At 41.0% G+C, this 23,685-nt stretch overlaps 1 protein-coding gene across 6 annotated transcripts in view; it reads right to left on the reverse strand.

Moving 5' to 3' along the window:
- The window catches only part of nfx1 (nuclear transcription factor, X-box binding 1), a 137,794-nt gene that overhangs the window by 66,654 nt on the left and 47,455 nt on the right, over window positions 1–23,685 (reverse strand). For all 6 annotated transcript variants that reach the window (XM_041184281.1, XM_041184278.1, XM_041184277.1 and 3 more), the window contains exons 4-6: window positions 19,456–19,533; window positions 13,764–13,869; window positions 1,307–1,378 (exon numbers count right to left, since the gene is read on the reverse strand). In XM_041184281.1, the coding sequence (XP_041040215.1) occupies window positions 1,307–1,378; window positions 13,764–13,869; window positions 19,456–19,533 (256 nt within the window). The remainder of the gene's footprint in view (window positions 1–1,306; window positions 1,379–13,763; window positions 13,870–19,455; window positions 19,534–23,685) is intronic.

Below are 23,685 nucleotides of genomic sequence, written 5' to 3' on the forward strand. Positions count from 1 at the left end.
AGCCCCTAGCCTATTCTTGTAGCCACATACATGGCTGGTGTTGTTCAGTTCCTGGTCAAAGTCAACAATGGGGTATTCAATGATGGCAATACCATCGAGTGTCAAGGGGATATGGTTGGATTCTCTCTTGTTGGAGATGGTCATTGTCTGGCACGAACCACATTGCTGTAGGTCTGGAGTCACGTGCAGGCCAGATAAAGACAGATTTCCTTCCCTGAAGGATGTTAGAATGGTATAAGGACTATTGCTGTCTTAAAATGCATTTATTGACCTGGGTATAATTGGGAAACTTTGAAATTATGCCCTATGACTTGAAACTTGGAAATGTAACAAACAATGAAGAGGATAGTAATAGACTTGAGCAGATGAAATTTTATGCAGTGCTGTGATACAACACTGATTGTGTCACAACACTGTATTTGGCATGAAGAATGGAGAGGCAATATAAACTGAACGGAAACATTTTAAAGGCATGCAGGAATTGGGAGGTAGTGTATATACACAAATGTTTGAAGTTGGCAGACCAAGTTGAAAAAGCTGTTAAAAATATATGGGATCTTTGGCTTTATTAATAGAGGAACAAAGTACAAAAGCAAGGGAGTCATACTGAATCTATATAAAACACTGGCTAGGCCTCAATTAGAATATTGTGTTAAATTGTGACACTTTGGGAAAGATGGAAAGGCATTAGAATGGATGCAGAGAGATTTACAAGAACGATACTGGAGATAAGAAACTTATATTGAGAGGTTAAAGAAGAGCAACTCCAATTTCTCAAGGAGCACAGAGGGTTATGGGAAGATCTAATATGGACATGCTCAAAACCATGAAGGATTTTGTCAGAATGACAAGAAACTGCTCACAGTGGCAGAAGGGTCAGTCACCAGAGGACACAAATTCAAGGTAACTGATAACAGAGGTGGCATGAAGAAAAAACAAATTTTAACAGTGAGTTGTTGTGATCTGGCATGCAATGCTTGAAAGAGTGGTGGAAGTAGATTCAATCATAACTTTCAAAAGGGCTTTGAATAAATACTTTGAAGGCACATTAAAGAAACCAAAAAAAGGGTTAAGCAAAGAGCAAGCGAGTGGATTAATTGAACAACTCTACACAAGCATGATGGGCAAAATGACCTACTTTTTGCTGCATCACTCGAAGTTTTGATAAAGATGAAAAAGTACAAAATTTAAGCCAACAGTTATCCTTTATTGAGTATCTTAAAGAGGACATTCAAAATAGTCCAAAAAAATTGAAACGGACATCACAATGCTCAGAAAATGAGAGCCACCTAATTGGGTGTCTTACCTTGTTCTACCACATTCGCATGTTTTTGTCACAAATGCAGGACACGATGGGCATGGTCCAGGATGGCATAAGCTGGAAGAAAAGGTTCTGTTTCAGATAGTTTTATTTGAAAAAAAGTACAAAGCTAACTTCACCCTGCTGAAAAGTAATACTTTTGATAACTTTTGAAATAATAGAAGTTAAATGTTGCTCTATTTAGTGGGAGAATGGTTCAAATGACATTCATACTTATAACAAATACCCTACAAAGGTTACAAACACTCTGAACATTATCCACAAATCTGATATTGTAATTTAAAATTCTGCCAAATAAATTGAATTCATTCTCACTTATCAAGTTCTTTCTGACTTGATATAAATTAATCAGATTGACTTGATCACATTGTACATAACACAGAATCTCAGTGCAAAAAAGGCTCTTCAAGTCTGCAGTGACATGTGGGAAATACCTGACCTACCTACCTAATCCCATTTACCAGCACTTGGCCCATAGCCTTGAACGTTATGATGTGCCAAGTGCCCATTCAAGTACTTTTTAAAGGATGTGAGGCAACCCACCTCCACCACCCTCCCATGCAGTGCATTCCAGAACATCACCACCCTCTGGGTAAAAATGTTTTTCCTCACATCCCCCCTAAACCTCCTGCTTCTCACCTTGAACTTGTGTTCCCTCATGACTGACACTTCACTAAGGGGAACAGCTGCTCCCTATCCACCTTGTCCATGCCCCTCATAATCTTGTACACATCGATCAGTCTTCTTTGCTCCAACGAAAACAACCCAAGTCTACCCAACCTCTCTTCATAACTTAAATGCTTCATCCCAGGCAACATCCTGGTGAATCTCTTCTGCATCCCCTCCAGTGCAATTACATCCTTCCTATAATGTGGCGATCAGAACTGCACACAGTACTCCAGCTGTGGCCTCACCAAGGTTCGATACAACTTCAACATGACCTCCCTACTTTTGTACTCTATGCCTCGATTGATAAAGGCAAGTGTCCCATGTGCCTTTTTTTTACCACCCCACTAATATGCCTCTCAGCCTTTAGAGATCTATGGGCACACATGTCAAGGTCCCTTTGCTCCTCAGAACTTCCTAGTGTCATGCCATTCATTGAATACTTCCTTGTCAAATTACTCCTTCCAAAGTGGATCACATCACACTTTTCAGGGTTAAATTCCATCTGTCACTTATCTGTCCATTTGACCATCCTGTCTATATCTTCCTGTAGCCCAAGACACTCAACTTCACTGTTAACCACCCAGCCAATCTTTGTGTCATCTACAAACTTACTCATCCTACCCCCCACATGGTCATCTGTGTCATTTATATAAATGACAAATAATAGGGGACCCAGCACAGATCCCTGTGGTATGCCACTGGACACTGGCTTCCAGTCACTAAAGCAGCCTTCTGTCATCACCCTCTGTCTCCTACAACTAAGCTAATTTGAATCCACCTTATCAAATTACCCAGTATCCCATATGCATTTGCCATCTTTATAAGTCTCCCATGTGGGACCTTGTTAAAGGCTTTGCTGGAATCCATACAAACTACATCAACTGCACTACCCTCATCAAACCTTGCCTCTCCAAGAGGAGATAGATTCTCTCCTTCAGAATTTTCTCCAATAGTTTCCCTACCACTGTCATGAGACTCACTGGCCTGTAGTTCCCTGGCTTATCTCTACAACCCTTCTTAAATAGCGGAACCACATTAGCTGTTCTTCAGTCCTCTGGCACCGCCCCCGTCGCCAGAGAGGAATTAAAAATTTGAGTCAGTGCCCCTGCGATCTCCTCCCTTGCCTCCCTCAGCAGTCTGGGACACAAATCATCCGGACCTGGAGATTTGTCCACTTTTAAGCCTGCCAACACCTGCAATACCTTGTCAATTTGCTCAAGAACCTCGCAATCTTTCTCCCCAAGTTCCATATCTTCATCTTCATTCTCTTCGATGATGTATAACAAGAGATTGTAACCCTTAAAATTTCTGAGCTTCATCTAGCCTTGAGTTGATTTTCAGTCATAGGTTAAGATTTTCGATGTTGGTTCAAACAGGGTATATTAGAAATAAAGCAAGTGTTAAAATAAATATTGGCAAATGAGCAAGAAGGGAATGAGGAAAAAAGGCAAGGTGGTAGTTGAAAATGTTTTGGTTCATATTTTAAATTGTTCACATGTGTATGTTTTATTTTCATAAACCTAGTCTTGAAAATATCAAATTTTCTTTAAACAATCTAGGATCAATGTACAAGCCAAAAGACATCAAACATTGGCCCAACTATTGGAAGATCCATGAATTTTTTGGCATTCTAAGGGTTACCCCCTCCTCCTATATACACTAATGAGCTCGGTAACAAGCTTTACCAACCACATGGGTAAGCAAGGATTATCTGAACAGAGGAAGGGAAATCAAATTCATTCACAGTGGTCTTTAATGCAATGTTAGGGCCAATAAGCACACTGCGCTAGAATTACTGGATGGATGATGAGCTCCAGTAGTTTAAACTTGGCAGTTACTTAACCTGGATCAATCTTCTTCTGTAGAGATCATATTTCATGTGTTACAAAGTAGCAGTGTCAATAAATTGAGAATGCAGTGGGAATCTAACTACCAAGATAAAACATGAGACATTATTCAACACTCACTGAAGCTAGTCTAACTATGAGAAGTTATTTTCTGCCAGATTTTCTGAAGATGGTTTATTAAGAAGTTCCCTCAATTCTCTGTCTCACCAGTTATGACTCAAAAGCTCTCAGTATAGCGGAGACTCTGGCTGATCATGGCCTCTAAACTTTATTAAAATTGGACTGATTTTTAAAAAAAATCAACTTCAACTGGTTATTATGAACATTATTCAGAAATCTAACTCTGTAAAACGTTGCTAACTTTCAGCCTTAGTATTAAACATACAATTGCTCAAAATTGTTGTTGCAGGAGTTGGGCGCCAGGACAGGCTTTCAACCTGAGCAGGAGTCAGTTATTTTGCTTACCATTTGAAATGCACTAATGTGGGGTCAGTCGAGCAGAATGAGTTGAGAATATCTGTAGGAGTGAGTGATGTCACTCCCACTTTGGCATGCAACACTAACTTCCATGGCTGTCACTTTCTCCTTACTTTGGGGTCTCCACAAATGGTTGGAGAAGAGCTGACTGGATGAATGATTTGCACATTTGCTTATTATGAAGAAAAGTAAACAACCCAGAAACATTGAATAAGCATTAGATTAAAATGTGTAAACTTCAAAAAAGCTTTGATAATCTAATATTGAAAAATATTCCACAACGATCTGGATTTTGAAAGAACAGAAACACAAGTATTTTAAAATATTGGCACCATCCATTTGGAATCAGGTTCCAAGGTTAAATTAAGAGGAGAAATTATTGTCTTGCCTGGAATTTGGAAGGTTAAGGGTGGATCATAGTTTTCAGGATAAGGAGAACAGAAAAGGTAGAGTGTGTGAAACTATTTTGGAAACTATATGCAAAGCCTAGAACAGGGGAGCATAGACTAAAAATTAGAGCCAAACCTTCCAGTAGTGTTAGGAAACATTTCTATACACAAAGGGTGACAGGTTTGGAACTGTCTTCTGCAAACACCAACTGAGGCTTTTATTTTAATCATTCATGAGGTGTGGGCATCGCTGGCTGGGTCAGCATTTATTGCCCATTCCTAGTTGTCCTTGAGAAGGTGATGGTGAACTGCCTTCTTAAACCACTGCAGTCCATGTGGTGTTAAGTACACCCATAGTCCTGTTAGAAAGAGAGTTCCAGAATTTTGACCCAGTGACAGTGAAGGAACAGCGATATATTTGCAGGTAGGATGGTGAGTGACTTGGAGGGGAACTTCCAGGTGGTGGTGTTCCCATTTATCAGCTGCTCTCGTCCTTCTAGGTGGTAGTGGTCGTGGGTGTGGAAGGTGCTGTCTAAGAAGCCTTGGTGAATTCCTGCAGTGAATCTTCTAGATGGTACACGCTGCTGCTACTGTGCGTCGGTGATGGAGGAAGTGAATGTTTGTGGATGTGGTGCCAGTCAAGTGGTCTGTTTTGTCCTGGACGGTGTCAAGCTTCTTGGGTTTTCTGGGAGCTGCACTCAACCAGGGAAGTGGGAAGCATTCCATCACACTTCTGACTTGTGCCTCGTAAATGGTGGACAGGCTTTGGGGAGTCAGGAGATGACTTAGTCATTGCAGGATTCCAAGCTTCTGACTTGCTCTTGTAGCCACAGTATTTGGATGGCTAGTCCAGTTCAGTTTCTGATCACGTTGACAGTTCATAGTTCAGTATGTTGAAAACAGCTGGTGGTCTCCCAGAGCGGGATTGGAAGGCAGTGCAATAGGAGTAGCGATTTTAAAGAGTGAGGAGAACCAGGCAAAAAACCAGAGTGGGACACAGAGGTAGCGCAAGAGGGGTGACGGGCTTGTTAAGATTTAAAAAGAGTGAGAGCTGAGGGTCAGAGCAGGAGTTCCAGGGAGACTTGGGGCTGAAAGTGGCGCAAGGATAGAGCGAGAGTTCTGGGAGACTCTGAGTGGTAAGTAGGATCAGGTGAGTACTTCTACTACTTTTTCTGCTGATTAAACTGCTGCAGTCCATTAGCTTAAACAAAATAAGGTAAGGACTTTGGACTGTAGTGGGAGTGTTTAGAGTGGAATAAGGCCCCTAGCGTAATTCGTATCCTTTAAAGGGAGTAACTAACAAGCTTTAATCTAAAGAGAAGTCATGGCAGCAGAGCTCGCACCTGTGAAATGCTCCTCCTGTGCTACGTGGGAAGTCATGGACACTTCCAGTGGCCCCGGCGACCATGTGTGCAGGAAGTGTGTCCAGCTGCAGCTACTGGTTAACTGCATTTTGGGGCTAGAGCTGCAGGCGGATTCAGTCTGGAGCATCTCTGACGCTGAGATTATCTTGGACAGCACGCTCAGTGAGGTGGTCACACTGCAGTAAGACTGAGCAGGCAGAAAGGGGATGGGTGACCACCAGGCAGAGTAGAGGAAGGCAGGTTGTAGAGGAGTCCCCTGTGGCCGTCCTCCTCTCTAACAGATATACTGTTTGGATACTGTTTGGGGAGACGACTTCTCAGGGAAAAGCAGCAGGGGCCAAGTCCATGGCACCATGGGTGGCTCTGCTGCATAAGAGGGGAAGAAGAAGAGTGGCAGGGCTATAGTGATAGGGGATTCAATAGTATGGGGAACAGGCAGGAATTTCTGTGGCCGCAGAAGTGACTCCAGTATGGTATGTTGCCTCCCTATTTCCAGGGTCAAGGATGTCTCTGAGAGACTGCAGGGCATTCTGAAGGGGAAAGGTGAACAGTCAGTGATCGCGGTACATACTGGTACCAACGACATAGGTTAAAAAAAGGATGAGGTCCTACAAGCTGAATATAGCGAGTTAGAACATAAATTAAAAAGTAGGACCTCAGAAGTAATCATCTTAGGATTATTACCAGTTCCATTTGCTAACAAGAGTAAAAATAACAGGATATATCAGATGGAACATGTGGTTGAAGAAATGGTGTAGGGAGGAGGGATTCAGATTCCTGGGACATTGGGACCGGTTCTGGGGAAGGTAGGACCAGTACACACAGGACGGGTTGCATCTGGGCAGGATCAGGGCCAATGTCCTATGGGGAGTGGTGGTGTTTACTAGTGTGGTCGGGGAAGGTTTAAACTAGAATGGCAGGGAGATGGGAACCTGAGAAGGGAGACAGAGGAGGGGGAAACAAGGATAGAAGCAAAGGACAGAAAAGTAAGAAGCAAAAGTGGAAGGCAGAAAAAACAAGGGTGAAAAACAAATGGAGTCATAGCGTCAAATAAAGCGAAGATGGCTAACGAGGTTAAAAAGACAAGTCTAAAGGCATTGTAACTTAATGTGCTGAGCATTCGCTATAAGGTAGATGAATTAACAGCGCAAATAGATATAAACGGTTATGACATAGTTGCAATTACGGAGACACTGGTGACCAAGCATAGGAACTGAACATCCAGGGGTATTCAATATGTAGGAGGGACAGACAAATAGGGAGAGGTGGTTGGGTAGCACTGTTAGTAAAGGAGGAAATCAATGCAATAGTGAGGAAGGATATTGGCTCGGAAAATCATGATATGGAATCTGTTTGGGTGGAAATAAGAAACACCAAGGGGCAGAAAATGTTGGTGGGGGTTGTCTATAGGGCCCCAAGCAGTAATGGAGAAGTAAGGGAAAGCATTAAGCAGGAAATTAGAGACAAACACAATAAGGGTACAACTGTAATCATGGGTGATTTTAATCTACATATAGATTGGACAAACCAAACTACTGTGGAGGAAGATTACCTGGAATATGAGTTTTTAGACCAATACATTGAGGGACCAACTAGAGAGCAGGCTATCCTAGACTGGGTATTGTGCAATGAGAAAGGATTAATTAACAAACTTATTATGCGACAATAAAATGATAGAATTGTTCATTAGGATGGAGAGTGAAGAAGTTGAATCTGAAACGAGGGTCCTGAATCTAAATAAAGGGAACTACGAGGTATGAGGTGTGAATTGGCAATGATAGATTGGGGGGCCTTACTAAAAGGGTTGACAATGGATAGGCAATGGCTAATATTTAAGGAACGTTTGCATGAATTACAACAATTATTCAAACCTGTCCAGTGCAAAAATAAAACAGGAAAGGTGGCTCAACCATGGCTTACAAAAGAAATTATGGATCGTATTAGATCCAAAGAGGAGACATATGAAATTGCTAGAAAGAGAAGCAAGCCTAAGGATTGGGAGCAGTTTAGAATTCAGCAAAAGTTGACAAAAAGATTGATCAAGAAGGGGAAAATGGAGTAATAGAGTAAACTTGGAGGGAACATAAAAACTGACTGTAAAACCTCCAAAAATATGCAAAGAGAAAAAGATTAGCGAAGGCAAACGTAGGTCCCTTAGTCAGAAACGGGGGAAATTATAATGGGGAGCAAAGAAATGGTAGAAGAATTTTGGTTCTGTCTTCACAAAAGAGGGTCGACGACAGGTGGTGAGGGAACCAACAAGAGGGAAAAACATACTTGACCTCATCCTCACCAACCTGCCTGCCGCAGATGCATCTGTCCATGACAGTAGCAGTAGGAGTGACCATCACACAGTCATTGTGGAGATGAAGTCCCGCCTTCACATTGAGGATACCCTCCATCGTATTGTGTGGCACTACCACTGTGCTAAATGGGATAAATTTTGAATGGATTTAGCAACTCAACTGGGCATTATGAGGAACTGTGGGCCAGCAGCAGAATTGCACTCGAACATAATCTGTAACTTCATGGTCCGGCATATCCCCCACGCTACCATTACCATCAAGCCAGGGGATCAACACTGATTCAATGAAGAGCGCAGGAGGGCATGCCAGGAGCAGCACCAGGCATACCTGAAAATGTGTCAACCTGGTGAAACTATAACATAGAACTACTTGCGTGCCAAATAGCATAAGCAGCAAGTGATAGACAGAGGTAAGCAATCCTACAACCAAAGGATCAGATCTAAGCTCTGCAGTCCTGCCACATCCAGTCGTGAATGGTGGTGGACAATTAAACAACTCACTGGAGGTGGCTGCTCCACAAATATCTCCATCGTCAATGATAGAGGAGCCCAGCACAGCAGTGCAAAAGATAAGGCTGAAACATTCGCACCAATCTTCAGCTAGAAGTGCCGAGTGGATGATGCATCTCAGCCTCCTCCGGAGGTCCCCAGCAACATAGTTACCAGTCTTCAGCCAATTTGATTCACTCCATGTGATATCAAGAAGTTGCTGAAGGCACTGGATAGTGCAAAGGCTATTGGCCCTGACAACATTCCGGCAATAGTACCAAAGACTTGTGCTCCAGAGTTGCCACGCCCCTAGCCAAGCTGTTCCAGTACAGCTACAACACTGACATCTACTCAGCTATGTGGAAAATTGCCCAGATACGTCCTGTACACAAAGGACAAATCCAACCCGGCCAATTACCACCTCAGTCTACTCTTGATCATCAGTAAAGTAACGGAAGGGGTTATCAACACTGTTATAAAGCGGCACTTACTTCGCAATAACCTGCTCACTGATGCCCACTTTGGGTTCCACCAGGGCTACTTAGCTCCTGACCTCGTTACTGCCTTGGTCCAAACATGGACAAAAGAACTGAACTCCCCAGGTGAGAGTAACTGCCCTTGACATCAAGGCAGCATTTGACCGAGTGTGCCATCAAGGAGCCCCAGCAAAACTGGAGTCAATGGGAATCGGGGGGAAAACTCTCCACCAGTTGGAGTCATACCTAGCACAAAGGAAGATGATTGTGACTGTTGGAGGTCAGTCATCTCAGCTCCAGGGCATCACTCAGGAGTTCCTCAGGGTAGTGTCCTAGGCCCAACCATCTTCAGCTGCTTCATCAATGACCTTCCTTCCATCATAAGGTCAGAAGTGGGGATGTTCGCTGATGATTGCACAATGTTTACCACCATTCTCAACTCCTCAAATACTGAAGCTGTCCATGTCCAAATGCAACAAGACCTGGATAATATCCAAGGCTTGGGCTAGCAAGTAACATTCACGCCACACAAGTGTCAGGCAATGACCTCCAACAACAGAGAATCCAACCATCACCCCTTGATGTTCAATGGCATTATCATCACTGAATCCCCCACTATCAATATCCTGGGGGCTTACCATTGACCAGAAACTGAACTGGACTAGCCATATAAATACTGTGGCTACAAGTAAGGGGCTAGGAATCATGCGACAAGTAACTCACCTCCTGACTCCCAAAGCCTGTCCACCATCTACAAGGCACAAGTCAAGAATGTGATGGAATACTCCCCACTGGCCTGGATGAGTGCAGCTCCCACAACACTGAAGAAGCTGGACACCGTCCAGGACAAAGCAGCCCGCTTGATTGACACCACATCCACAAACAGTCACTCCCTCCACCATCGACGCACAGTAGCAGCAGTGTGTACCACCTACAATATGTACTGCAGAAATTCACCAAGCCAGCACCTTCCAAACCCACGACCACAACCACCTAGAAGAACAAGGGCAGCAGATAAATGGGAACACCACCACCTGGAAAGTCCCCTCCAAGTCACTCACCATCCTGACTTGGAAATATATCGCCATTCCTTCACTGCCGCTGGATCAAAATCCTGAAATGCCCTTCCTAACAGCAATGTGGGTGTACCTACACCACATGGACTGCAGCGGTTCAAGAAGGTAGCTCACCACCACCTTCTCAAGGGCATCTAGGGATGGGCAATAAATGCTGGCCCAACCAGCAAAGCCCACAACCCGTGAATGAATAAACACAAATAAGTTCCCAAAAATGTTAGGGCCAAGGGTCTAGTGAGAGGGAGGAATTGAAGAAAATCAGTATTAGTAAAAAAAAATGGTGCCAGAGATATTAATGGGGTTAAAGGCTGAAAAATCCCCAGGGCCTGATAATCCACATCCCAGAGTACTAAAGGAAGTGGCCTTGGAAATGTTGGATGCATTGGTGGTCATCTTCCAAAATTCTATAGACTCTGGAGCAGTTCCTGCAGATTGGAGCATGGCAAATGTGACCCCACTATTTAAAAAAGAGAGAGAAAACACAGAGATTCACAGACCAGTTAGCCCAACATCAGTAGTGGGGAAAATGCTAGAGTCTATTATAAAAGATATGGTAACAGAGCACTTGGAAACTATTAACGGAATTAGACAAAGTCAGCATGGGTTTATGAAAGGGAAATCGTGCTTAACTAATCTATTGGCTTTTTTTGAGGATGTAACCAGTATAGATTAGGAAGAACAAGTTGGTGTGATGTATTTGGATTTCAAAAAGGTCCCAGATAAGAGGCTAGTGGACAAAATTAGAGCACATGGGATTGGGGTAATATACTGGCATGGATTGAGAATGGTTGACAGACCGGAAACACAGTGGGAATAAATGGGTCTTTTTCCGGACGGTAGGCGGTGACTAGTGGTGTACTGCAGGGATCAGTGCTTGGGCCCCAGCTCTTCACGATATATATATATATATATATATATATATATATATAAATGATTTGGATGAGGGAACCAAATACAATATTTCCAAGTTTACTGATGACACAAAACTGGGCGGGGCTGAGAGTTCTGAGGAAGATGCAAGGAGGCTTCAGGGCAATTTAGACAAGTTGTGGGTTTGTGTGGGCAAACACATGGCAGATGCAGTATAACATGGATAAATGTGAAGTTATACGCTTTGGTGTGAAAAACAGAACTGCAGAGTATTATTTAAATGGTGATGTATTGGGAAATGTGGATGTACAAAGGGATCTGGGTGTCTTTGCACACCAGTCAATCAAAGTAAATAGGCAGGTGCAGCAAGCAATTAGGAAGGCAAGTGGTATGTTGGCCTTCATTGCAAGAGGGTTTGAGTTCAGAAGTTGGGATGTCTTACTGCAGTCATACAGGGCCTTGGTGAGACCACACCTGGAGTAATGCATGCAGTTTTCGTCTCCCTACCTAAGAAAGGATATACTTGCCGTAGGGGGGAGTGCAGCGAAGGTTCACTAGGCTGAAACTGGGGATGGCAGGACTGTCGAATGAGAGCAGCTTGGTTTGACTGGACCTGTATTCACTAAAGTTTAGAAGAATGAGAGAGGATCTGATTGAAATGTATACAATTCTAACAGGGCTAGACAGATCTGATGCAGGAGGATGTTTCCCCTGGTTGGGCAGTCTAGAACCAGGGGCCACAGTCTCAGGATTTGGGGAAGGCCATTTCGGACTGAGATGAGGAAAAATTTCTTCACTCAGAGGGTGGTTAACCTGTGGAATTCTCTACCACAGGAGACTGTGGAGGCCGGATCACTGAATATATTCAAGAAAGAAATTGATAACTTTTTGGATATTAGGGGCATCAAGGGGTATGGAGAGAAAGCGGGAATATGGCGTTGACATAGAGGATCAGCCATGATAACAAATGGCGGAGCAGGCTCGAAGGGCCAAATGGCCTACTCCTGCTCCTGGTTTCTATGTTTCTGTGTTTAGTGGGGACTCAGTGATGATAATGCCATTGAACATCATGGGGCAATGGCTAGACTTTCTCTTATTGGAGATTGTCCAATTGTTTAAAAAAAAAAATCAAAGGTTACGGGGAGAAGGCGGGAGAATGGGGTTGAGAAACTTATCAGCCATGACTTATCAGCAGACTCGATGGGGCGAATGGCCTAATTTCTGCTCCTATGTCTTATGGTCATTGCCTGGCAATTATATGGCGCGAATGTTACTTGCCACTTGTCAGCCCAGGTCTGGATATTGCCCAGGTCTTGCTGCATTTGTACATGGACTACTTCAGTATCTGAGCAGTCGCAAATGGTAAACATTGTGCAATCATCAGTGAACATCCCCACTTCTGACCTTATGATGGAAGGAAGGTCATTGATGAAGCAGCTGAAGATGGTTGGGCCTAGGACACTACTCTGAGGAACTCCTGAGTGATGTCCTGGAGCTGAGATGACTGATCTCATCAGCTACAACCATCTTCCTTTATGCTAGGTATGACTCCCACCAGTGGAGAGTTTTCCCCAATTCCCACTGACTCCAGTTTTGCTAGGGTTCCTTGATGCACACGGTCAAATGCGGCCTTGATGTCAAGGGCAGTCACACTCACCGCACCAATCAATTGCAAATTTTACAACTTGAGATTGATAGATTTTTGCTACGTAAAGGTATTAAGGTATATAGGACAAAGGCAGGTATATGGAGTTAGGCCACAGATCAGCCATGATCTCAATGAATGATGGAACAAGCTCAAGGGACTAAACAGCCTACCCCTCTTCTAAAGAATGTTTTTAATAAATCTTTTTGACATACATTAGGTTCATTTTGAAACTCCTAAAAGTGAAATTTTGCCCAGCTGAAAGTTTCTAAACGAAACATTTAAGGAATGTGCAGAACCCCAATTTATTATAATGACACTCATAACCTCACTAAGTTCCTTTATCTGGTCAATCATTTCTAACAAGTGCATTAGATGAACCAATCCTTCATTAGACAAGATAAAATTATTTTAAGAGCATTTATGTACTGTTCAAAAAAGCTTCCAGTGCACTTTATCTTAGTGGGACTCTCAAGTATCTTCCAAAGTCTATTTTACAATCGGGGCAGTGAGCCATTCACATTAGTAGATAATTGAAGTTCCACTGTGCTAAAGTCACCATAGCAAATACAGTATTGGCCCAAATTCATTTTGCACAAGTCTAAAAGAGTGGTGCCAATGAAAGTCGGAACCGAAAATTAGTAGCATGCAAAAACTGATTTCTATTAGAAGAATGGGACGTAACTATATTTGGTGGTAATGCGCTCTTATGAAAAGCTCAAAGAAAGCTTGCCCAGAGTACCCATGTTGCAAAGCCATTGAAATTAATTATCAAACGTAAACCAGTAACAAGGTAGGGAGATGAAAACATTCTTTTATGTTTTTTTGTGCTTACATGTTACACGAGTGAGGACAGTCATTGCCAGATCGTTTCTTTCCACAAAGCTCTCCGCAGCTGTGAGGTATTTCATTCCTGTTCCACTCTGGATTGTTAACCTTACCTTACAAGTACATAAAATAAAACATTACCAGAAGCATCAACTTCAGTTGCATTCATGATCTTCTGACTCTTAAAAACAAAACAATTGCAATTGGAGGGCACCTCAACAGCATACCTCAAGAAAGTGCAAATTCATAGCCAAGGGTTGCATCCATCATTATTAATCTCAGCAAAATAAATTATCAGAAAATAGCTTCATTGAATCTAAAAAAGGGAAAATGCTGCTCAAAAAATCTCGACAGTTGTGAAGAAATTACAAATAAAATAGGCAGAAAAGCTCCAATGATATTGTTTAATTAGGCTTCTGCAAAGTTGATGACAAGAACCCAGGTTAAAAAAACTCTGCTTCAACTACAGGATGTGTTTTGTGTAAACAAGTGTGACAAAAAGCTAAAACAGTAAACTTGGAACAAACGAAATAATGTATAGAATCGGTAATGTGCATATAGTGCAGCATAGATCCTGAGACAGAATAATAAGTTGGGTTATGAATAGAAGAAATAGGGTACTTCTGAGAGATGCAGTGTCAGACTAGGGAAATTCAGATTAATTATGTAGTTAAATCAAGTTTTTGGTTTCATTTTTCTATTTTGAAGCTCATTCCACATGTTGACCACTCATTGTGCAAAGAAAAATTTCTGATAGTGGTTGTAAAGTTACCTTTTACTAGTTTGAATTCTTGCAATTTAACTTAAAGTAATAGTCCAGGTTTACCTTTTCCGCACTTCTGTATGATTACCTTTAAGGCACACTCTTTCCAAGCTGGAATGTCTAAAGTCCTCTGGTCTTTACTTATAAATCAGGCCTTTTATTCTAGAAGCCTCTTGACTTCACTGCCTCCAATGCCCAAACATTTCTCTTTCATCTTATTGGCTAGAACTGGGCACAGTACTCAAGATACAGAGCACTGTACTATTACAGGCACAACCTCCTCCGACTTATACTCTGTTATGTAATGGAATTCACTATAGGATCAGGAGTAGGCCATTTAGCCCCACAAGCCTGTTCTGCCATTTAGTTAGACCTTGGACAATCTATCTCAATTCCATTGACCCAATGAGTCCATACTCATTGCCAAATAAAAGCAGTCACTCAGTCTCAAAAATTTCAAATAACCTAGCATTCATAGCTGTTTGAGGAAGAATTCCAGATTTTCACTACCCTTTAGTGTTCAAAAGTGCTTCCTGATTTCACTCCTGAATTGCCTAGCTCTAATTTTAATATCATTCCCCTTGTTCTGGATATCTCCTCTCCTCCTCCCCCCGGCCCCCCGCCCCATCCCCACTAAAGGAAATAGCTTCCCTGTATCCATCTTGGTGCATTCTTTTATCATTTTAACATCTCATTTAGATCAACCCTCAACTCAAGGCAATACAAACCAAGTTTGTGCAACCCAGCTTCATAATTTAACCATTTAAGCCATATCATCCTGGTGAATCTGCTCTGTATCTTTGTCAAGGCCAATTGATCTTCTGGAGGCCAAAAACTGACTATAGTACTTCAGATGGGGTATGATCACGATTCTATGCAATTCAAGTATAATTTGTATCACATTGAGATAACAGCCATATTTCATTAGCCTAATTATTTTTTATAATGGCACTGTAGTTTTTGGTAAAATATGCACATGAACACACAAAACCCTTTACTCTTCCACAGTTGCTAGTCTCTCTGGCACAACAAAAATTTTCCCAGTTCATATTTTCTGGGTGCAAAGATGATTACCTCACAATTTCCCACATTGAACTTCTCCTGTCACAGTGCCCACTCACTTAATCCCTTTGTAATTCCATGCTATGATCTACATTACTTGAGGTGATGATCATGTGGAACATTAACACGAATCAAAATCTGTTAGACTGAATGGCCAGTTGTGCTGTCATTCTATCCAATTTACTACGGCTCCTAACCTGATGTCATCAGGAACTTGCACAAACAGCTCTATTAATTCATTCATACATGGATATATTATATGTGCTCTACTGGAGCCGAGGTCCCAGTACAGATACCAAAGGAGCATCACATCTCACCAATCAGAGCACATTTCCTTTATCTTTACTTGTGGTCTCCCATCTCCTTACCTAATATCTCCATGTTTCTTTTTGTCAATAAACTTGTGTGGAACTTTAAATGAGTTCAGGGAGCCTATACAGACAACATCTACTGCCAATCCCGTTGATGACTAAATCAAACAATTTAACTGGATTAGTCAGACATGACCTGCCTTTTGCAAATACATGCTGATAATCTTTGATCAGCCCATACTTATCCAAATGCTCAGTCATTCTTTCCTTGATGAGACATTCAATCTGACAGGTCTATAATTTCCTGGTTTCTCCTTTTTTAAATAATGGAGTGATATATACAATTTTCCAAACCAAAAGGCACAAATTCCGATACAAGTATGGAAAGTTATGACTAACCCAACTGTAATTTGCCCCACCTTTCCCTTCTTGCCTAGGGTGGAAGCCATCAAGTTCTGGAGATTTGTCCATCTCAAATTCTATTACTTTCTACATAACCTTTTTTTTAAGACAGGATTGGGAGATTAGAATTCAGCAAATGAAGACCATGAGATTGATCAAGGGGGGAAAAGTAGAATGAGTGTAAACTTGCAAGGAACGATTAAAAGCTTCTATAAATATTTTAAAAGAAAGAGATTATGAAGACAAATGTAGGTCCCTTAAAGTCTGAAATGGGAGAATTTATAATAAAGAACAAGGAAATGGCAGAACAATTAAACAACTACTTCAGTTCTGCTTTCACAGAGGAAGACACAAATAACTTCCCAGAAATGCTAGGTAACCAAGGGTCTAGAGAGAAGGAGAAATTGAAGGAAATTAGTATTACTAAAACAAAAGTGCTGGAGAAATTAATGGTACTGAAAGCCAAAAAATCCCCAGGGCCTGCTAATCTACATCCCAGGGTACTAAAGGAGGTGCCAAGGAAATAGTGGATGCGTTGGTTGTCATCTTCCAAAATTCTGTAGATTCTCGAAGAGTCCCAGCAGATAGGAGGGTGACAAATGTAACCCCACTATTTAAAAAAGGAGGGAGGGAAAAAACAGCCAATTACAGACCGGTTAGCTTATCAGTATTAGGGAAAACGCTATAAAGGATGTGATAACAAGACACTTAGGAAACATCAACGGGATTAGACAAAGTCAATATGGATTCATGAAAAGGAAATCATGTTTGACAAACCTACTGGAGTTTTCTTGAGGATGCAACTAGCAGAATAGATAAGGGAGAACCAGTGGATGTGGTGTATTTGGATTTTCAGAAAGCTTTTGATAAAGTCCCACATAAAAGAGGTCAGTGTGCAAAATTAAAGCACATGGGATTGGAGGTAATATATTGGCATGGATTGAGAATTCATTAGCAGACAGGAAACAGAGTAGGGATAAGTGGGTCTTTTTCAGAGTGGCAGGCAGGGACCAGTGAGGTACCACAGGGATCAGTGCTTGGGTCCCAGCTATTCACAATATATATCAATGATTTGGATGAGGGAGCCAAATGTAATATTTCCAAGTTTGCTGATGACAGAAAATTTGGTGGGAATGTGAGTGCTGGAGGAGAATGTTAAGAGACTTCAAAGCAATTTAGGCAATTTGAATGAGTGGGCAAATGCATGGCAGATGCTGCATAATGTGGATGTGTGAAGTTATCCACTTCAGTAGGAAAAACATAATGGCAGAGTATTATTTAAATGGTGATTGATTGGGAAATGTTGATGTACAAAGGGTCCTTTTATACCAATCCCTGAAAGCAAGCATGCAGATGCAGCAAACAGTTAAGGTAAATGGTGTGTTGGCCTTCCTTGTGAGAGGACTTGAGTCCAGGAGCAAGGATGTCTTACTCTGGCTGTACAGGGTCTTGGTGAGACCCCACCTGGAATAGTGTGTGAAGTGTTGGTCTCCTTATCTAAAGAAGGATCTACTTGCCATAGAGGGAGTGCAGTGAAGGTTCACCAGACTGATTCCTGAGGTGGCAGGATTGTCGTATAAGGAACGACTGGGTTGACTCGGCTTGGATTCACTGGATTTTAAAAGGATGAGAGGGAATCTCATTGAAAGGTATGAAATTCTGACAGCGCTGGACAGACTGGGTGCAGGGATGATGTTTCCTCTGGCTAGGGGATCTAGAATGAGGGGTCACAGTAACAGGATATGGGGTAGGCCATTTAGGACTGAGATGAGGAGAAATTTCTTCAGCCAGAGGGTGATGAACCTGTGGAATTTTCTACCACAGAAGGCTGTGGAGGCCAAGTCACTGAACATACTTAGGAAGAAAATAGATAAATTTCTAGGCCCTAATGGTGTGAAGAGGTGTGGGGAGAGAACAGCAGTATGGTGTTGAGATAGAGAATCAGCCATGATCATAATGAATGGCGGAGCAGACTCGAAGGGCTGAGTGACCTACTCCTGCTCCTATTTTCTATGTTAATCAATTTCTCCTCTTGCCTTGTTTTTCTTTTCTTCTACTCTAAAAACTTTTCTTCTACTCTAAAAGTAAATTAGCAACATCAGTGGCCCCAACACTGAGTCCTAGGTTACATCACCAAGTATTACTTTTCCCCTCCCTCCACCTTGACATTACTTCTCTAAATAGCAACAGACATGTCACTTCAAAGAAAATTAACGTGAACCAATAGCTTTAATCATAACCACATACACACAAGTTATACAAAATAGTTCAATTATTTGCTAAATATTAAACTTAACAATGTCAATGAGCCCCAAAAGTTAAGTAAGGTGCACAGACATGAGTTACTCTGTTCACTTTTCCTAAGTCATCAAGTTCCGATGTACTTTTTTTTATACCATAACTAGATTGTAAACTTCAGTTGAAGTGGATTAAAATGAAAAACAGGACAGCTTCTTTTCAATCAACTTCCTACCGCAGAAGTGGCTTGGTTGCATTATAGAAGAGTTAGTTGACAAAGTGGAGAACAAAATTTGTATCACAGATAATCGAAAATGATGTAAAACAGGCAGTAGCCAAAGAACCAAAATCAGCATCAGACGGATGCATTAACAAGGAGTCAGGAAAGGAGATTTTGCATGCACAGGCAGGAAAGTTTATATAAGCATTGAGTGAAATAATACAGTAGTGAAAGGCCTATGAGAGAATAATAATGAAAAACATTAAATTGTAAGATATTTGATGTGACAAATAGATAAACAAGAATACATTTTTCCTATTAAAAGCTAGGCAGCTTTTTCTTGTCAATGTAATTTAGTGCTCAGTTTCATTAGCACTAGAGTCTCCAAAGTGTAAGAGTAACTACTGTAATATCTGAGTAATCAAATATTCCAAAGCAACATCGGGCCATAAATAAACCACAGTCCTAGAGTTCACACTATTTAGAGGTATAGGTTAAAAATCAAGCCTTAAAAATTGGGCATATAATTTGCACCCCAGATCTATCGATACATATCAGAATCATTTTCATTTAACATTAAAAGTAAACAAATTACATACGACATTTCATATTATCTACAGATTCACAAAACACTCATCTATAGACATTTTTCAAAAACAATTTACAGTTGATTATGTTCAGTTCATAGACTTTTTATACTTACCACAAAAACACATGTAAGAATTAGGTACTCGTACAGAAACGTTCTGGCAAGCAGGGCATCGCCAACCACCATTTCCATCTAGCATGCAAAATAAATGCAAATATTTTATTCAGCACAATAGTAAGAACAAACTTAATTCCCATAACATTTCAATTCACACAGTTATTCACTGCATGAGAACACAAATTTGCTCGGAACAAAGGTGCTCCTGTGCAAATTCCTGACTCTGACTGACTACAAACAGCTTCTGAAAGGTTTATTATTTTTCTTTACTTTTACACAGTGATTTGGATGAATATTGAATATAAATACAACTTGTCCTTAAAACAAAGCCTACAAAAAAAAAAATCCAGGAAAATGCATCGACCTTTATGCATGGCAGCTTATTCTAACAGATGGAATTTCAGCAGGGGATCTCCTGACCACCTTCCATAAGTTCAACAGAAACTCCAGAGATAGGTGATTATGGTGCTCTGCCAAAGTTTCAGTTGGAGCTCCCCCACAACAGTCCAGGTGACAATTTCCAAGTACACAATTGTGAAAACATTCATAATATACTGTAAGTTTAAGATTTAAACTGGGACTAAAGCATCAATTTGAATTAGCTTGTGACTCTCATAGTCTTGGTTCAGTGAGGTAAAGTTTTCTGAACTTTGCATAGGTAAGGCTGCAGGTTCTTCCGCTGGAAATGGTAAATTATTTTTACCATATCAAGTCCTGCTTCTGTGTCAGTCATGGTTCAGTGGTACCACTGTAGCTACACCTTAATACAGAGCAGAAATCAAGAAATAATGGCAACTTATAAAGAAAGATACTACATCAATCGTGGATGATTTTAATCTTCGTAAAAATTGGACAAATCAAACTGATAAAGGAAATATGGAGTCTAAATTCAAAATGTATTCGGACAGTTTCTTAGAACAATCCTGGAACCAATCAGGGAACAGACTATTTTAGGCATGGTAATGTGTAATGAAACTGGATGAGTTAATGATCTCATAGTAAAGGATTCTCTTGGCTAGAATGATCATAACATGATGAATTTCACATTCAGTTTGAGGATGAGAAACTTGTATCTGAAACTAATGTCTTTAATTTAAATGAAGGCAATTACAAAGATATGAACACAGAGCTGGTGACAGTGGACTGGGAAAACGGATTAAAAGTCAGCAGATAAGCAGTGGCAGATATTTAAAAAGATATTTCATTATTTTCAACAAAGATAGAATTGAACTAAAAGACTGTGGCCAGCGTTTTCCAGCTCCGTGAGATTCAGCGACACAGCCAAAAGTCCACTGGCTTTCGGCGGTCTGGACAATCTCGGCAGTGGGCGGGGCTGGAAAATCCCACCCTATGAGAAGGCATCCATGGCTAACTAAGGAAGTTAAGGATGGTATCAAATTAAAAGAAAAGGTATACAATGCTGCAAAGATTAGTGGTAGGCCAGATGACTGGGAATATTTTAGAAACAAAGGATGACTAAAGAAAATAAGGAAGAAATAAGAATATGATAATAAACTAGCAAGAAATATAAAAAGACACTAACAGTTTCTACAAGTATACAAAAAAGGAGGGAATAGCTAAAGTAAATGTTGGTCCCTTAGAGAATGAGGCTGGTGAATGAATAATGGAAAACAAGGAAGTGTCAGACTGAAAAGTATATTGCATTTGCCTTCACAAGACAACACAAAAAGCATTGCGAGGAAAGTAGAAAATCAAGGAGCAAAAGCAGGGGAAGGAACTTAAAACAATCATTACCACTTGAGAAATAGTACGAGGAAAGCTAGTGGGATTAAAAGGTGACAAGTCGCCTGGACCTGATAGCCTGCTTCCTGGGATTATATAAGTGGTTGCAGAGACAATGGGTGCATTAGTTGCAATTTTCCAAAATGTCCTAGATTCTGGAAAGGCCCCAGCCGACTATTTATTTATTACACCTCTATTCAAGAAAGGAGGGAGGCAGAAAGCAGGAATCTATAGACGAGTTAGCTTAACATCTGTCATTGGGAAAATGCTGAAGCCCATTATTAATTAAGTAGCAGGAAAATCACAATAAAATAGTATTGACTCTACTTGATTGTATGAAGGGGAAACCTTGTTTGACAAATTTATTAGAATTCTTTGAGGATGTGACCAGCAGGGTGGATAAAGGAGGTCCAGTAGATGTAGTGTATTTGGGTTTCCAAAAGGCATTTGATAAGGTGCCATATAAAAGGTTACTGTGCAAGAACTCATGGTGTTGGGGTAATATATTAGCATGCAAAAATGCTTGGTTAACTGACAGGAAACAGAGAATCAGCATAAATGGGTCATTTTCAGGTTAGCAAACTGTATCTAGTGGAGTGCCACAGGGATCAGTACTGGTGCCTCACCTATTTACAATCTATATTAATGGGTTGGATGAAGGGACCAAGTGTATTGTAGCCAAATTTACTGACAATACAAAGATAGGCAAGAAAACAAGCTGCAAGGAGGATACAAAGGGTCTGCAAAGGGAAATAGATGGGTTAAGTGAGTGAGTAAAAATTTGGCAGATGGAATATTATGTGGCAAAATGAGGAGCTGTTCACTTTGGAGATAAGGATAGCAACGCAGAAATAATTTAACTGGAGGTTACAGAATGCTGTGATAGAGAGAGATCTAGGTGCCCTGTTACATGAATCACAAAAAAGTTAACATGCAGGTTCAGCAAATAATAAAGAAGGCAAATGGAATGTCAGTCCTTACTGCAAGAGGAATGGAGTATAAATGTAGGTAAGTCTTGCTACAACTATACAGTGCATTGATGAAGCCACACCCAGAGTATTATGTACAGTTTTGGTCTCCTTATTTCAGGAGACACATACTTGCATTGGAGGCAGTTCAGAGTATGTTAGCTTGGTTGATTCCTGCGATGAAGGGATTGTCTTTTAACTTGTCTTGTAGGGGAATCAAGAACCAGGGGGAACGTTTCAAAATAAGGGTTCTCCCAATTAATAAATGGGAAATTTCTCCTTTGAGGGTCAATACTTGGAATTCTCAAACCCATTCTTACCGAGAGATCAACTTAAGGACAATGTGATGAAACAAGATCCCTTGAATTCCAAAATAAAATCGGGCAGCATTCTGGAAAGGGGGTTAATTGGGCTTCTTGGGCATGACATCACTTTAGAGAAGTTAAACTCTAGTTGAGGTTGCTATGGACAATGAAAGGTTAAAGGAAAAAGAGCTAATTAAAGCTAATTGGAGTCCAGCCTGTTCAATGCAGCTGAACTCAGTTGCAGAACACAGAATTCATGTGAGGTGAAGCAAACAAAGCTCTACAAAAAGGTCAGTTTTCAGTTTGGCAGCAAGAAGAAAATTGGAATTCAAGAAGCTCTTGGGGAAACAACGTATGAGAGCGCTAAAAGTGACTGAATTCTAAAAGCAGCGTATATAGCTCTGGCATGTGAAAGAGCTAAGATCAGAGGCCCAAACTGTGAACTGGGTATCATTGGTTGGTTGGTTAAAAAGGGCTCCAGGAAAGCTATCAGGACCTGATGTGACCTGAGTGAGGGATAGGTCATGGACATGTGCCTTGTTGGTGTTAACTGTATCCGAGCACCTTGGATAGAAAATGGCTGCCATTGAATACGACTCGAAGGCTGAATTGATTGAGTGGGAAAGCAATTGCTAAGATCCTACATACTGGAAACTGAGTTAAAAAACTGTGGGACTGCACGAGGTGCCATGTTTGTGGGGAGTGATGTCGATGTTTGTGGTTTTATAAGATGTAGCTTTATTATAGTGACTATTCAGAGTGAAATTTACCTTTTTATTTGAAGTTTCATTTGCCTATTAATGTTTGAATTATGTTGATTTTAATTTGATTGTTATTGTAGAAGTTTTAAAAAGTGAAATCTTGTCCAACGGTTTTCTTACTGTTGGCCTCTTAGGGATTACTTTCTTTTAAAAAAAAGTTATCAATCTTTATGAGGATGGTAACAAGCAGTTGAGATGGCATTAGTTGTGATCTTAAAGTACTTAACATGGCTGTGAGAAGGAAGACACCACCAACCTCTGGGACACGAAAGGATCTAGTTGAATGCAAGTGTCTTAGCATTATCAGGATAGTTTTGAATTAGATAACGGACATCTATAGTGCCACCTATAGGTGCAACCTGTATTGCAGGTTCAAAACAAAAACAAAAACAGAATTACCTGGAGAAACTCAGCAGGTCTGGCAGCATCGGCGGAGAAGAAAAGAGTTGA

The sequence above is a fragment of the Carcharodon carcharias genome, chromosome 3 (assembly GCF_017639515.1).
Source record: "Carcharodon carcharias isolate sCarCar2 chromosome 3, sCarCar2.pri, whole genome shotgun sequence".
Lineage (NCBI taxonomy): Eukaryota > Metazoa > Chordata > Chondrichthyes > Lamniformes > Lamnidae > Carcharodon > Carcharodon carcharias.